Source organism: Acomys russatus, chromosome 18 (genome assembly GCF_903995435.1).
Source record: "Acomys russatus chromosome 18, mAcoRus1.1, whole genome shotgun sequence".
NCBI lineage: Eukaryota > Metazoa > Chordata > Mammalia > Rodentia > Muridae > Acomys > Acomys russatus.
In genome coordinates this window covers 8,185,077-8,202,729 of record NC_067154.1, presented here as the reverse complement: position 1 = coordinate 8,202,729, position 17,653 = coordinate 8,185,077, and the positions used below count along the sequence as shown (strand labels likewise).

At 44.3% G+C, this 17,653-nt stretch overlaps 1 protein-coding gene across 1 annotated transcript in view; it reads right to left on the bottom strand.

Moving 5' to 3' along the window:
- The window catches only part of Fbxo16 (F-box protein 16), a 50,544-nt gene that overhangs the window by 10,537 nt on the left and 22,354 nt on the right, over positions 1–17,653 (bottom strand). The window contains exons 5-7 of the mRNA XM_051160587.1: positions 16,397–16,561; positions 12,309–12,538; positions 7,008–7,110 (exon numbers count right to left, since the gene is read on the bottom strand). Coding sequence (XP_051016544.1) covers positions 7,008–7,110; positions 12,309–12,538; positions 16,397–16,561 — 498 coding nt within the window. The remainder of the gene's footprint in view (positions 1–7,007; positions 7,111–12,308; positions 12,539–16,396; positions 16,562–17,653) is intronic.

Genomic DNA, 17,653 nt, shown 5'->3' with positions numbered 1-17,653 from the left:
CATAATATACAGCAAACAGAAACAGAATGAGAGCACAGAGCATCTCAGATTCCAGATTAGGGATGCACCACAGATATCACCATGGCTGGCAACTCCTGACGGGTGCCCACTTTGAGCGAAGAACTACGCTAAATGCCTCATCACCTCCCAGCCCCGTGTCAGTCCTATTAGTGGTCTCCATTTTTCCAGATGAGGAAATAGTCCCCAAAAAGCTTAAATGCCCTGGGTTAAACTTCAAAACTACTAAAATTGTGATACTGGACATTGAGCCTAGGCTATCTGTGTCCTTAGACAGCAAAGTAAAAGAAGAAAGATGGTGTGTAACCAGGAGAACACAAACACATAGCAGGTGCTTGTGATGCCTAGTGCTGGTTGTCAACTTGAAAAAAATCCAGAATCACTAGAGTTAGGTCTCTGAGTCTACCTGTGAGGGGTTGTCTTAATTAATTAATTATTATATATTATATATTATTTATGCTATCACATATAAATAATATGTAATAACTAAAGATCCATCTTCACTCACTCACTCATTGCTGCCTGTGCTTCACTGTCACTGCAATGTGACCGGGCTATTTCAAGCTCCTGCTGACTTGATTTCCCCACAATAATGATGTATAACCCAAAACTGCTAGCTAAGTAAACCTTTGCCCCATAAAGTTGTTTTATTATGTTTTTGTTTTTGTGTGGTTTTCTGGTTTTTGGTTTTTCGAGACAGGGTCTCTCTGTGTAGCCTTAGCTGTCCTGGACTTGTTTTGTAGACCAGGCTGGCCTCGAACTCACAGCGATCCGCCTGCCTCTGCCTCCCGAGTGCTGGGATTAAAGGCGTGCGCCACCACGCCCAGCTTGTCAGAGTATTTTAATGCAGCGTCAGAAAAAGGAAAAAGAGACAGAAATTGGCATCAAGGTATGGTTTTGCTCCCGTTATAAGCGGGATTGTGTGGCTCCCGGGCTGATGGAACTGTTTTGCGGGAGGACTGGGGAGGACCTTGAAATTTTGTGTTAGAAAACCCACTGAATGCTGTGAGCCCTGAAGAGATGAACTGCAACCTGAACTGTAAACCAAATGAATCCTTTCTTCCTCCAATTGCCTTCATGAGGGTATTTTTTTAATCACAACAGTGAAAGAAACTAACGGTCCTCAATTTATACTTTATATTTATGTGCTAACACCAAGCCTGCAAGATAAGTCCCACGATTCCCATTTTACAGATGGGGAAAACGAGGCTAACTCACCTGCAGTCATGCCACTTAGCAGAAGAACCCAGTTTCACCCCCCATGTACAGCCACAGGCTTCCTGCTTCTTTTCAAATGAAATCCCCAGATGCTTCCTTGGTGGAATGAAACTATTTCAAATGTCTCCGTTGGAAACGTGTAGCTTTGTACATCAAAACCAAATAGATATTACGGAACAAACGGGGGTGGAGGGGGGGAATACTTTGCTGGAATTTGAAAGCAGTTATTGAAGAGTCCCAGCAAGGGAAGCACTTTAAGCTCTCTCTCTCTTTTTTTTTTTTTTTTGTAACATCTTCAGTCTCAGGGAGTCGCATCTCCCCCGAGTTCAAAGAAAAAAGACGAGAGAGTAAACAAGAATTACTGGCTTAAACGCTGCATTCACAGATGCAATGGCTTGCCTTTGGTATTCTCTAATGTCACTTTAATCACCGCTGTGGCCTCCAGGAAAAGGGGAAAGAGAGGCGTGAATCAATACCGCAGAAGCCCAGGGGACCCCGTAGAGTCAGGGTTTAGGCAGGAATGTGCGCATGCATGTGTGTGCATCTGCAAGTGAGGGCCAGATCGCCTCTGGTGTGGCTTCTCAGGTGTTCATCTACCTTGTTTTTTGACACAGGATCTCCCACCGGCCCGAGGACTTAGCAATCAGGCCAGACTGGCTAGTCAGTGAACGCCAGGCACCCCCTTGTCTTTGCCTATAAGGACTGCTAGCACGCTGCACTGCTCCTGGCTCTCCCCAACCCCTCTCAGCTTTGTGGGTAACTAGGGATTGACGGAGGCCTCATTCTTGCAAGGCAAGCATTTTACCAACGGACCATCTCCCTATGCCCCAGCCCAGAATACGCTTTCACAACGCTGTCACTCAAATTCTCATTTTTATACACAGGAAGATGGAAACTCTAAAGGAATCGGTTGGAACTGAACCCTAGCTTCTTTCAGTCTTTCTACCACGCCATCCCAGAATCACTTTAGCATACGTGTTTTTCCTCCTATTTGATTTAGCAAGGCAAAGAGAGAATGCTCAAAGAAACATTAAAAAGAAAGAAAGAAAGAAAGAAAGAAAGAAAGAAAGAAAGAAAGAAAGAAAGAAAAAGTCAGGATACTAAGAGTAAAGTGATCCTGCAAAGAGGTGAAGAAGGTAATTGCCTTCTGGAGGATGGAATTAGCAGCGGGTCTCATCTAAGGCAATTAGAGAAAATAAGCGGGTAATTAAAGGCTCAACAGCTTTCTGAAATCCCCAGTCTAGGCAAGACCTGGAAAGCAAGGACCAACTTCCAAGGAAAAGTCTGATGGAGCCGAAGGTGTATGTGTGTGTGTGTGTGTTAACTTTTTATTAAGTATACAGTGTTCTGCCTGCATGTATGCCTGCACACCAGAAGAGGGCACCAGACCTCATTATAGATGGTTGTGAGCCACCATGGACCTTTGGAAGAGCAGCCAGTCCTCTTAACCTCTGAGCCATCTCCCCAGCCTGAAGGTGTATGTTTTGTACTCATCCTGGTGGGAAGGAAAGATCAACAGGAGATGTCAGCTGGTGGCTTGGGAGCGAGGCACAGGGCGAGGGGCTCAGCTAGAGAGATGGCTCACTCGGTGGTTAAGAGCACGGAGCTGCTCTTCCAGGACTCAGAGTCCCAGTTTCCATAGAATAACCACCTGCAACTCCAGGCCCAGAGGATCTGACACCCCCTTCTGGCCTCTGTGGACACTGCACAATGTGGAGCACCCACACACATGCAGGCCAAACACATAAACAAATTAAAATGAATAAAACATCCCTCCCCCCTCTCTGTATGTATGTGTGTATGTATGTACATGTATATGTATATATTTAAAGATGTCATCTATGGTCCTTTGACGTCCTGGACTTTTGTGTTGTCCCAAGAGACTTCTGTTTTCTTGAGCTTGAGACTTGTTAAAATCTTATTTGTATGAACAAAGTGAGCAGAATTTACCATAGAGATGGAAGGAGGTTCACACCCCAATACTAGCAAGCATACTTCACGTTAAATGGGATGAGGAGTCACTCTTGTCCTGGTCCCTCTCTTTCCCCTCTCACTTTCCCACTCCCTGCCTTCATCCCTCCTTCCCTTCCCCTCCACCCTGCTCCCTCCCTTCCTCCCTATCCCCAAGCTACAGCTTCGGTCTTGGGCACTGTAGACTCAGGCTACCCCTCCCCTGCATCCTAACACCAGGCACCTGGCTATATCCATTCCTCATGCAAACTCACCAACACTTGCCTGCAGGGAGACAAGTCCCTCCTTCCCCAAATGGCTTCTGCATGCCAACTGTCAAGATGTCAGGGGGAAAATGGTTTATGTGTTAGTGTGTGTGTGTGTGTGTGTGTGTGTGTGTGTGTGTGTGTGTGTATGCGTGCACGCGTATGTGTGCATGCGTGTGTGCTTGTGTGTTTATATTTTGATATTAGACTAACATAATCTTTGAAGGGCTGGAGAGATGGCTCAGTGGTTAAGAGCGCCACCTGCCCTTCCAGAGGTCCTGAGTTCAATTCCCAGCAACCACATGGTGGCTCACAACCACTTATAATGTAATCTGATACCCTCTTCTGCAGAAAAAGCACACATATGCAATAAATAAAATAAATAAATCTTTTTAAAAATCTTTGAAGTTTAACAAAGATGCGGGCATTGGCAGTGTTGGTACTCTTCCCTGGTTCTGTTTGGTACGGAATACTGTCATAACTAATAGTGGTGATTTCTTCATGTGTGTAAAATTTTCCCAGGAAGCCTTGGGAATTTCAAAGCACACCCCGCGCCCCCACCCCCCACCCCCACCCCCAGCCAGACCTAAGCTTGATTCCCACCTTCTAACAGATGCTAGAGACTCTCGGCTACATCTCAAGCAGCCCCTGGGGATCTCACGTGGACGTGAGAACACAGAGAAAGGCGACTTCCAAACTCAGACCTGCTCAGCAGGAATTGGGCAAGCTCACAGTGCTCCATGTGCAAAATTAGAAGCTGGTGCCCTGGGGACGTTCCTCTTTAGACAGAGCCCCATCTCAGCTTGCTCTGAGGAGTGACAGGCAGAAGAGAAGCCAGGCTCCAGCAGCTGAAGCCAGGACCCTAAAGCGGGCTGGAGTGCCTGATGTATTCTTTCGTCTATACTTCCTTCCTCCCCAGGCCTTTCCATTTAACAGCACTTTACCTTCGCCAACTACCACACATCTCTCTCCCACAGGATAGGAACCAGTCGTAAGTTATTGTAGTCTCAGTCTCACCCTCTGGCTAGGTGATGGAATAATGTCTTCAGTGCCCACTCTCTCCCCTCTGCAGCCTCCCTGCAGCATCTCTTTACTATCCTAAGGGCCCTGCATCACCTGCCTGACTTTTTCCTTCCCAGGACTGCGGCCAATAGTGAAGGCAAACTGCCACTCTGTAGAGAGGGGTCCCGAACCGTCATTTTGCAGTCCCAATGGCCGGGCTTGACACAGGCAAGCATATTATAGGCACGAGTCAAAGGCCACCGCATAGTTCTGGAGGGGGAATCAGTTAATTATACCCCACGCTCCTTATCAAAACTACCAAGTGTATGTAGTAATTATAATTAGCACACTTACAAAACCAAAATAAGATATAATAATCATGTATTTAGTAATAACTAATTGTTCTCCATCACTAATTCATCTGGGTTTCCTCTTAGCCCTAATTAGTACAATTTCTTCATGGCTTATCTGTCTGACATCTATCTATCTATCTATCTATCTATCTATCTATCTATCTATCTATCAATCATCTATGATTTTGAGGCAATGTTTTACAGCTAGCTCTGGCTGGAACTCACTTTGTAGACGAGGCTAGCCTCGAACTTACAGAGATCCACCTACCTTTGCCTCTTGAGAGCTGGGATTAAAGGTGTCCAGCTGCCCTGCACCTAACTACTTTTTAACGTCTTCATTTGGGGGAAGAGCACAGGGTCTTATGTAGCTCAGGCTGGCCTTGAACTTGCTATGCAGCCAAGGATAACCTTGAAGTTCTGATCCTCCTGCCTCCATCTCCCCAGTACTGGTGAGCAGATATTAATCGCCATGACCAGGCTGTGCAGTGCTGGGGATTGAACCCAGGACTTCATGCTAAGAAAGCATCCCACCAGCTGAGTGGGCCCCACTTTTTAGTTCTGATGACCACTTTAAGAAATTTCTGCTAGTGTTTGATAGATGGTTAGTGTCAAAGCCACAGCTTTGTGTGCTTTTTAAGTAGGGGAAACATTCAGTTGCATTGATTCTTTCTTTCTTTTTTTTTATTTTATTTTATGCATCGATTATTTCTAAACATACATTGCCACCAACTCTTATTATCTTTAGATTCATATTCCCTTTTTCTTTCTTTCTTCCTTTCTTTTCCTAAACAAGGTTTCTCTGTGTAGCCTTCAATGTCCTGGACTCACTTTGTAGACCAGGCTGGCCTCAAACTCAGTGATCTACCTGCCTCGGCCTCTGCCACCACCTCTCTGTCTCTCTGTGTGTGTGTGTGTGTGTGTGTGTGTGTGTGTGTGTGTGTGTGTGTGTGTGTCTCTCTCTCTCTCTCTCTCTCTCTCTCTCTCTCTCTCTCTCTCTCTCTCTCTCTCTCTCTCCCTCTCTCTCTGTTTCTCTGGTAATTTGAGTCCAGTCTCAGACTCAGGCTCCTGAGTTTTGGAATTGAGCGGGCCACTATACTCATATTGGCTGTTGTTTATTTTGTTTTGTTTTGTTTGTAATCAGCAGATTCATGGACAGCTTCACGGTCTGCACATTCTTACAAGGAGGCCCCCCCACCCCACCCCACACGCCACCCCACCCCTCCCCCTCTAGCAGAAGAACTGGTCTTCAGCATACAGGCGGGTCTATTTTAAGAATCTCATTTCTCACTCACTCACACACACTCTCTCTTTTTTAATATAGCAGTTGAAAGTACATTTCATTAGAAAGCAACAGGTTCTCAAGCAGAGCTGTGAAAAGGATTTACTCCCAAGTGGGTGCAGATTATCCCGTCAATTGATATCCATTCTCTATTAATTTTACTGGAGTGTGTCCTCAGCTTTCCTCTCAATTCTTATTACATTACATGCACTTTTAATTCCACCCATATTCCTTCTTACTTTGCTCCAAACCCTCTCATAATGTGATAAAAAGGGATCCCCCTGTGGTCCAAATCACAATTTGGAAAAGAGCTATAAATTAATTGTGTTCCCTAGTCATAATTACTGACATTATTATGTTGCTGATTAGCTGCTTTTTAACTGGACACAGGAGGGAAAAGTTTTTTTTTTTTTTTAATTTATGTTCATTGGTGTGAGGGTGTCAGATCTTGGAGTTGCAGACAGTTGTGAGCTGCCATGTGGGTGCTGGGAATTGAACCCAGGTCCTTTGGAAGACCAGGCAGTGCTCTTAACCACTGAGTCATCTCTTCAGTCCGGACAGGAGAAATTTTTAATGCAGTCTTTTTTTTTTTTTTTTTTTTTTAGCCCAAGTTGGCTTTGAACTTGCTATGTAGCCAAAGATGACCCAGAACTTCTGACCCTTCTGCTTCTATCTCCCAAGAGCTGAGGTCATGGGCATGCACCACTGTGAGGTCTTTGCTGCTCTGGGGATGAAGCCAGGACTCCGTGTGCTGGCAATCGCTCCAGCAACTAACGGAAGCAACATCTGCTGCCCCAGAGACGGAGGTTTAAAGAACCACTTGATGATTCTGATTTAGCAAAGAAATTCAATTTCACAAATAGGATTAGGGATCGGGGTAATTTCCTGATTATGGGAGGAGAGTTTTGCAAGCAGACTTACCAGTGACCTTGCTTTCCTGAGCCTGGCTCTCTCCTGAAGCTTATTTTTCTTATCTCGCAACTCCCGCTTGAAGTCTGGGGTCACTTCGTTTCTTTTTCTTCTTCTACAAAATTGCAAAGAGATGGGAACGTTATAACCGATCATTTTAAGTCTTTGGCAGTTCACACAGTTGTTTTTTCATTTTGTTGACTTTTGTTGGCGCGGTGACTTAAGGACTGCCTGCACGCCACTGGAAATAAATCAGATGTCTGTCTATAGAGAGCTGGTTCAATTAACCCTGGCATGGTGACACAGTAGAGAGCTATGAGCTGTAAAAAAGGACATTTCTATAGACAACTGCAGAGTGAGCCTCAAGATACAATGACACATGAAAAAGAAAGTCAGGAAAGGAAAGATGAACACATTGTATGTGACATTCCACTCGGGAGGCATCTAAAAACATGTCTACTATTTGCTAGGACTTTTAAAAACATTACTTTTCTTTCATATGTATGAGTGTTTTGCCTGTATGTGTGTATAAGCAGTGCCTGTGGAGGTCAGAAGAGGGAGTCAGCTCTCCTGGAACTAGAGTCACAGGCAGCTATGAGCTGCCATGTAGGGGGCTGGGAACTGAACCTCAGGTCCTCTGCAAAACAGCAGCCCTTGTACTTTCTATCTGTTAAATTTTATTATTACATTACTATTAAATTGTATTATTATTATTACTCTTACAGTTATTAAATTATTATTAAATTTATTATTATTATTGTACTTTTTATTTTATGTACATGGGTTCTTTGTCTGCATGTACATCTATCTGTACATGAGAAGACAGCATCAGACAGTTGTGAGCTGCCAAGTGGGTGCTGGGAATTGAACTCAGGACCTTTGGATGAGCTGTGTGTACTCTTAATCACTGAGCCATCTCTCCAGCCCTATTTATTTATTTTTGAGACAGAGTCTTACTATATAAACCCTTACTGGCTGTTCCTGAAATTTGCTGCACAGACCAGGCTGCCCTAAAATTCCCGCTGATCATCCGGCCTTTGCCTCCTAAGCCTGTGAGTCACGGGCATGAGCCACCATATCCATCCAGTTCTTTGAATTTTTTAAGATGGAAGAATGATACAAAAATTTGAAAAATTACTATCAGCAAGTAGGATTTCTCATATGAATCCATCAGAAACAACTTGGAGACTTAGGGGCAAAAGCTTAACTCCCTCAAACATAATCTTATTTTATATCCTTAACTTCGGAACCATCTAAAATGCTCTCCAGATTATGAGCTAAGATGACAGAGAGGAAATAACAAAAGGCAAAATGAAACAAGTTTGATCTTGTCTGTAAAGTTAGTGGCACTGCCACACACAAAACATTTTTTTTTCTTTTGCCTTTAACACCATTATCTGTTTGAATATTCTTTGTTTGCTTTTTTTTTTTTAAAGATTTCTTTATTTTATTTATTTATTGCATATGAGTGCTTTATCTGCAGAAGAGGGTGTTAGATCACATTATAGATGGTGGTGAGCCACCATGTGGTCGCTGGGATTGAACTCAGGACCTCTGGAAGAGCAGGTGGTGCTCTTAACCACTGAGCCATCTCTCCAGCCCTCTTTGTTTGCTTTTTACAGAGTCTTATTTATGTGGTCCTGGCTGGCCTGGAACTCACTATGTGGACTAGGCTGTCTTCAAACTCACAGAGACACACCTGCCTCTGCCTCTCTCTATGGCTCTGTCTCTGAGGATCCAGATTAAAGATATGCACCATCATTGTTACCACTAAACATGAGATGCCAGGCAATAGTGTGATATGAAGAGGAGAGGAAGGAAAGGGGGAAGGCAGCCCCAGGGGGACGGACAGAGAGAGAGAGAGAGAGAGAGAGAGAACAGGTGGTGGCAGGGTGGCTGCTTCACAGTCTGGCACACACCTAGCAGTGGCAGGTGATGACATCATAGGTTGCTAAGCAATGCAGAGGCAGCCACCTATGTGCTAACAACCATGCCCAGTTTGTCTGAATAGTCTTAGTAAGGTATCTCCCAAAGATAAAAGTACAAACCAGAAATCTGAGGCTATTTTCAAGAACCATGTGTGTGTTGGTACTAACATTTGTTTAGTATCATACATAAGAGAAGACAAAGGCCTTCAATCCTTGGCCCACAGGAAGTCCAGCCTGCTGCCTACTTTTTGTTCATTAAGTTTTATTAGAAAACAGTGGTGTGGGGTGTGTGTGTGTGTGTGTGTGTGTGTGTGTGTGTGTGTGTGTGTGTGGTCTAGGCTATTTTTCAGACTAAGCTATCAGAACTGAGCAGTTGGACCACAGAGCTTATGTCTTAGAAAGTCCAAAATACCTCCCATCTGGCCCTTGATGGAATAAATTTGCCTAAAATAGTGGACCTAGGTAATGAGCTTCCATGGTTACCAACAGCACAGAAAGAACCAGGAATGGAGGTGCGTGTCTGTGTCCATATATTCTAGAGCCTCTAATTCTGACTATCAGTGTGGCCAGGAGCAGAGGACAAGGGACGGCAGAAGATGCACGTTGGTGGGGCATCCCACAGAGGCCAGAATGTAGGATGCATGACAAATGCCCGGATCTCCACAACAAACAGCAAGAAGCGGGCGAGGAATGAGGAGGAGGGCGAGGAACAACAGAAGAGACGGAGGTTGACCAGAAGGTTAACTCACAGTTCAGAACAAGAAGACTGTACATGTGAGTCAAACACAACACGCATTTCAGCCTTTATCTGGGACCCAATTAAACAAAGCGTTCATAAAAAAGCCAAGTGTCCGTGTGACATCCAAGGCACCCTGAACACCGATGATCTTTCATTGTATTAAGCTATTCCCTGAGTTTAGATGATGATGATGCCAGCTTCTGATTTTTATAAAGAGCCCTTACCTTTTAAAAATACAGATTGAAGTATATGACATGAAATACATCATATGTGAAATAATATAACATTATTTAAAAAAAATAAGTTAGAAGCCTGGCAATGGTGCCACACATCTTTAATCCCAGCACTTGGTACACAGAGGCAGGCAGATCTCTAGGAGTTCAAAGCCAGCCTGGTCTACATGGACAGCCAAGGCTACACAGAGAACCCCTGTCTTGAAACAAACAAAAATTAATAATAATAATAATAACAATAATAATAATATTATTATTTAGGAGATCAAAAACAAACAAAAGAAAAAAGGAAGGAAGAAACAAGGAAATAAGCAAAAAAAAAAACAACAAACAAATCCAAATTATTGTTACTTTTTAACTTTTGTCTTCCTCTCAGTCAGGTGTCCACCTGGTTTGTGCTTGTCTTTTAGTTTCTGGTGTGCTTGCAATGCTTTGTGTGGCCCCAAGAAGAGCTACTGACACTCTATGGACCCCAGGTGCCCAGCTTCATTCCCTATCCACTCTCTTTCAAGTGCAGGACTAGAAGGAAACTTCCAGACGATGCTTAATCTTAAAACTGCCTTAAATTAGCTCTGTCTGTCTAACTTTGTCACACCGTCCAGCTGGGCCCCATGCAGGAAAAAAACGAACAGCCACAAAATTGTAATTTGATGGAGAGCATCAATATAGAGACATTTCAGATGTACAGGAAAGCCAGACATGGCGGCACACATATATAACCCCAGCACTCATGGTTCTGAGGCAGGAGGAGCACAGGTTCAAGATAAGCCACCCGGGCTACAAAAAGAGACTCTGTCTCTACAAACAGAGCAGCCTCCAAAAGGCAGGAAGGTTAGAGATTAAGAGCATAGTGAAGAACCATACTTTCTTCATCTCATTTTGATAATTGATAATATTTTATTATATATACCTTAACTTTCTACTTCATTAAAGTACACTTTTTGGTCTGAGTTTTTTGTTTTGGGGACAAGATATCTTTTTGTAGTCCAGATTGTCCTTGAATGTGCTATCCTTCTGCCTCAGCCTCCTCAGTGTTAAGATTACAGGTGTGTATCACCAATATATTATTATTATTATTATTATTATTATTATTATTATTATTATTATTATTAATTTGTTATTTATTATTATTATTTATACAGTGTCCAGCCTGCTTTTATGCCTGCAGGCCAAAAGAGGGCACCAGATCTCATTATAGATGGTTGTGAGCCACCATGTGGTTGCTGAGAATTGAACTCAGGACCATTGGAAGAACAGCCAGTGCTCTTAACCTCTGAGCCATCTCTCCAACCTGTGTATCACCAAAATCCCAACTATCATTTTTCTTTTGAGACAGGGTCTTGTTACTTATCTCAGGTTACCTTGACCTTGGTCTGACCTCTTACAGTCTATCCCTTCTTTTTTTTTTTTTTTTTTTTTTTTTTAAGATTTATTTATCATGTATATTCTACCTGCAAGTACACCTACACACCAGAAGAGGGCACAAGATCTCATTTTAGATGGCTGTGAGCCACCATATGGTTGCTGGGAATCAAACTCAGGACCTCTGGAAGAGCAGCCAGTGCTCTTAACCTCTGAGCCATCTCTCCAGCCCAGTCTATCCCTTCTTAGCTTGGTTTCCCTGGCCATGAGTCCAACAGAAAAGTCAGTAGCTGTCTCCTATCTTATGCTGTATGTAGGAGTCGGGGGGTTTAAAGTCAGTCCCGCCCCCTCCTTTTGTTTGCCTACTCACTAGTAAAGGAAGGAACTATAAAAAAGGAAAAGGAAAAACAAGCTAGAATGTACCACATGATGCTAGCTTGAAATTAATATTAAAATAGTAAAAGGCACCAGGGGCTTGAGACATGGTGTACCAGTTAAGAGCTCTTCCTGCTTTTGCGCAGGACCCAAGTTCAGTTCCCAGGATCCACACTGGACAGCACACAGCTACTTGTAACTCCAGTTCAAAGGCAGTTACCAGACAGTCACCAACCCCAACACACACACACACACATACACACACACACACACACACACACACACACACCCCACATACACACAAATAAATAATTAAACTATTTAAGTAGATACACACTACACAACTGGCTGGCCAGGTATCTCAGTGGGTAGCAGCCCTTGCTGTACATGCCTGATGATCTGAGTTTGATGCCCTGAACCTAGGGCAGAAGGAGAGAATCCACTCCCCCAAGTTGTCCTTTGACCTCCATGTGCATGCACCACGGCGTGCACATGCAGTAGTCACAGTAATTAAAACGTTAAGTAGGTTGTACTGCAGAGTCATTGGCCAGTCCACATGCACCTGTTGAAAAGCATCTGCAGTTCACACTTCTTCTTCTTCTTCCCCCATCTCCTCAAGGGTCAACGAGTTATTCTGAGGAACAAATGGGCTGAGAGGGGGCACGGAGCATCTCACCCTTGCCAGATGTGCTCGGGGTCACAGTTGTCCAGATAGTTAAAGCGGATGATGTCAGTGGGATGCTTATCAGACGACCGCCACGGTGGAAGCTCTTTCTCCCCTGGGTTACTCTTCTTTCTTAAAGAGGAGGAGGACCGCAAAGCTAATGAAGGGGACTGCTCCTCCTCTGGAGAACTGCGAGGAATTGGCTGAACGTCAGCAACTATGAATCCATCCTTTGGAGGGGTCTAGAAGAAGAAAATGTATGGTTTCTACTCTCAGAGCAGCAACACCAATAGACAAAGGACACATGACTCTTAACCACCTCCCAATCACCGTCACCCTCACCCTCACTATGGCAGTGACAACGGCGATGAGGATGACAGCCACTGTCCCAAGAGCACTTGGATGGAGGATGTAGAAGTTCCTTTGTACTTTTTAATTCCACCTTCATAGCAATTTCTTTATATTGGGTCTTGTGCAGCCCGGGCTCACCTCAGACTCCCTGTGTGGCCCAATATGACTTGGAATTCCTATCTTCCTGCCTCCGCCTCCCCAAATGCTGAGGTTACAGGCCTGGAACACCAGGCCTCCTTTATCTAGTGCTGGAGACTGAGTTTAGGACTTCGCGACTGACAGGCTAACACTTTGCCAAGCCAAGCTGTATCACCAGCCTTACTTTAGTTTTTGAAATACAGTTCTCAGTCTGTGACCCAGGCTGGTCTAGAGCTAGGTAACTAGGCTGGCTTTGCACTCACTGCAGTCCCTCCCCAACCTCAGAAGTGCTGGGATTAGAGATTTGAGCACCATTTTCACCTTCCGCAGTCAGTTAAAGAGAGCTCGTCATCGCCCCTATCTTACAGAGGCAGACGCTAAAGCTGGAAGAAACAACTTAACTGGCCCACGAGGACTTAAGTAGAATTTGAATTTGAATCGAAAACTCAAATCCAAGTCTGTTGTGCTTCAGGTCCACATGTCAAACTTTGAATCGAAAACTCAAATCCAAGTCTGTTGTGCTTTGGGTCCACATGTCAAACTTGTCCATCCAATCCTGTAGCTCTACTGCCCGTTATCTACTCTGTCACACTGCAGTTAGTATGTTAATACTATATTCTATAGTATAGAATCCATAGTATATTCACACACACACACACACACACACACACACACACTCCTAGCCTTAATGACCTAACAGACAAGACACGTTCATGTCGCACTGACTGTAGCCATGCCAATTATCTGAGGCCAAGCAACTCCCTAGAATAATTCTATTTCATGTCCAGAATTAGAAGCCTGTCTTTTGTGTGCTCAGTTCACGAAGTGTTTTCACTGTGGGTTTTAGCCTAAGGGAAGTGGTACTGGTATGCTGGGAAGCCATTAAGGGCTCAAGTTTTGTTCATTAAGAGATTAGGGAAGCTTTGCTTGGTAAATTAGGTTGTTTCAATTGTGAGTCAAAAAAAAAAAAAAAAAAAAAAGAAAAAGAAAAAAGAAAAAAAAAAAAGAAAGACCGAGAATTTCCCCAGTTGGGACTGGAGTGTAGCTCTATGGTAGAAGATCTTTGCTAGGATCTTATATTCCATACCAAATGCCACCACCAAAAATAAAGAAGGAAGGAAAGGAGGGAAGGAGGGAGGGAGGGAGGGAGGGAGGGAGGGAGGGAGGGAGGGAGAAAGGGAGAAGCAACCCCTAGTTCCCAAGCATAACAAGGTAGTGGTTCATTGTTTGAGCCACTCCTTGTCTGTTGTACTCATTTCTACTCCAAGACTACCCTTAGTATTAAGTGTTTCTATTACAGTGTTGATTTGGCTATGCCATGGCTACTAGACTGAGTTCTGTGGAAACCTGGTTAGGACCTTTGTGCTCTTAACACCTAGCACATAACAGTGTTCAGTAAATATGCACTCACTCAATTATGGCTGTATCCGTTTGCTGTCTGCTGCTATGATAAACTCCATGACCAAAAGCAATGTGGGGAGGAAAGGGTTCATTTCATCTTACAGGTTACAGCCCATCATGAAGGGGAGTCAGGGAAGGAACTTGAAGCTGAGACCATGGAGGGATGTTGCTTATGCACTTGCTTCCAGGATCATGCTCAGCTACCTTTCTTTCTTTTTTTTTTTTTTTAAATATTTATTTATTATCATGTATACAGTGCTCTGCCTACATATACATCCGCACACCAGAAGAGGGCACCAGATCACATTATAGATGGTTGTGAGCCACCATGTGGTTGCTGGGAATTGAACTCAGGACCTCTGGAAGAGCAGGCGGTGCCCTTAACCACTGAGCCATCTCTCCAGCCCTCAGCTACCTTTCTTATACAGCTCAGGACCACCTGCCCAGGGTTAGCAGCGCCCACAGTGGACCAGCCCCACCCCCTACATCCGCAACCAAGACAAGGCCTCACAAACATGGCAGCGGGACAATCGCAGGTATGTCAGGCTGACAATCAAGATTATCCATCACTGTGGCCCCGTAGCCAACTAAGAAGACATTTAATATTTGTGTTATCCTGTATGTTGTCCAGGCCTCATCTAGAATGGACATAGACTTCTGTTGGCCTATTTAGAAATAAACCCTTGTCTTTCTGTTGGAGGGCTCTTACTTTAGTCCTTGCCATGGTTGGTCCTGTCGGTTTGACAGGATCTAGAACCATCTACTGGGCATGTCAGTGATGGGGTTTCCAGGCTGAGTTAACTGAGGTGAGAAGACCCACCCTAACCGGGGCACCATCGTTCCGTGCACCAAGACTCCTGGCTGCATAAAGAGGAGGCAGTGAACTAAGCACCATCTTCCTGACTGTGGATGCCACCCCAAGACCTTCAGCCATGACCTCCCACCTACCACTGTAGACGGTACCCCTGAACTGTGTGCCCAAATCAACCTTTCTCTCTCTGAGTTGCTTTTTGGCAGATCTTCCGTCACAGCAATGAAAAAAAAAAAAAAAAAGCAATTAATATGCCACTGCTAGAAATAAAATAATACATGACAATTAAAAAAAGAAGCTAAGTATTAAAGTATAAGCAATAGTAGCATATAGAAAAAACATTAGTTCTGAAAAGCACAAAATGCTTGATACTCTAACAAATCGGCAAGAAGGAAATCCACAGCAATGAAGTAATTAAGTTCTGCTCTTACCGTTTGAAATATTTTGTGCTGGTGCTGGGGTTAAACCCCGGGTCTGATACATGCTAGGAAAGCACTTAGTCTGTTATATTTCCAGCCTGGATGAAGTCTTTCCGTCCTCATGAATGCATGCTGAATTTTGTTAGATGATTTGTGTGCATATCTGCATTAAAACGATCTCATATCTCTTCTCTTATTCTGTGAATGTGCATATCAAATGATTGTGTGCATGCATGTTTCTGTGTGTGCTCTCCCATTTGTCTCAGCTAGCTTGCCAGTGAGCCCCAGGTTCCTCCTCTGTCCACCTCCACGGTACTGGGATCACAACTGTGTTGCACCACGTCTGGCTTTTTTATATAGCGGCTGAAGATCCAAACTCAGGCCATCATGCTTGCATGCGGCCCTTGTATGTGGATCCCCAGGACAGCTGATAACTAAACAGCCAAGCCCGGTGGCACATATCCGTAGCATCCCTAATGCTCAGGCAGGAGGCTCTTGAGATCAAAGCCTGTCTAGCCCACACAAGATGTTCTTTCAACCAATGAACTAATTATCCCACTGGCTGACCATCCAGTTCATCTTACAGAATCATAGAAAATACGAATGTATAAATTCTGATGGCCCATGCTGACAGTTACTCAAGATAATGTGGAATTCCCGTGCCAGAGTTGTCTGCTGTCTGAGGGAGAAGCAAAGAAATCAAGGGTGGGGGATACAGAGAGAAGCACCCCGCCCTCCCCACCCCATCCCCGACCCCCGCCCAGTTCCCACTTCTAAAGGTAGCTGTGATTGGAGGGCGTGAGGTGAGAGCTCGTGGCAACACAATATTGTGAAAAGCTCTGTAACTGCCTCAGAAAAGAAGCTTGAAATCCTTTGACCCCACTCCCTTTCCTACACTCGGACTGGATCACTCACTCACAGTTCTAGAATTTGCTCCCGCTGCCAGTTTCTAAGTGTGCCGCTTTCTGCCTCGAACTTGCCTTGGGTTTGGTGACGTGAAGTTCTCTCACCATCTGAATGTAGTGTTTCTTCCAGACGCCCTGCTCGAAGGGCGTTGGGGAGAAGCCGATGTACCAGTTAAAGCGCAGGCACTTGAGCATCCAGAGCTGGTCCAGCTCGGCCAAGCTCTTCCAGTACCAGCTCACCTGGGAAAACAGAGCAACCTACTCATGTCACATTCCCATAGCCTCTACTGCTTGCATTGCTTTCTGGGACCCCCCCCCATAACGTCTGTCGCTTTCCTTAAAGGCACAGCTCAGTAATTTAACACTTCTGACCCTCCTATGGCGTGCTGCAATTACAGGTATGCCCTACCAAGCCTGATTTACAGGTTTCTATCTTAATTTAACTCTGGCTTATTTATTATTATTATTATTATTATTTAACATTTACTTATTTTTACTCTTATATGTATGAATATTTGCTTGTGTGTATGTATGGACAGGCATGCAATCCAGAAAAGGGTGTCAGATGCCATGGAACTGGAATGTACGATAGGCAGTTGTTGGATGTCACATGGGTGCTGGGAACAGAACCCGGATCCTCTGCAAAAGTAGTAACAAGTGCTCTTAACTGCTGAGCCATCTCTCCAGCCCCTTACATTCAGTTTAATACAGTTTTAAAAAAATTACTTTTAAGAAATATTGTCCTCTTTTCCCCCAAGCACTCACCGTCTGAATGGCCTACTCATATTTACCTATCTTTCTCTCTGATTTTTTTTTTTTTTTGAGACGAGGTTTCACTCTGTTGCCCAGGGTAGCCCTGAACTCACAACAACACTCCTGCCTTAGCCTTCCAAGTGCTGAGTTTACAGGTGTGCAGCTTTGCTTAGACATCTCTCACTCTCATCCTCTTTGTAGGTTTCCCATAAACACCCTCTTTTGAGCTTTTCTATTCTCAAGTGCCCTGCACTGCATGGTCGAGAGCAGCAGTTCTCAGTATGTGGGTCACAACTTTTTGGGGAGTCAAATGACCCTTCCAAGGGGTCACCTAAGAACAGCAAAAAACAGAGATTTACATTACAGGTCTTAGCAGTAGCAAAATGACATCCATGAAGTAGCAATGAAATTAATTTCAGGGTTGGGGGTCACCACAACATGAGGAACTGTATTGAAGGGTCACAGCATTAGGAGGGTTGAGAGCCACTGATGTAGGGTATTGTTGTAGCTGTGTGCTAGGAGATGTGCTGTCCTGCTGAGGAACCACTTACATGTGCATAACTGCTAGGAGTTTTTGTC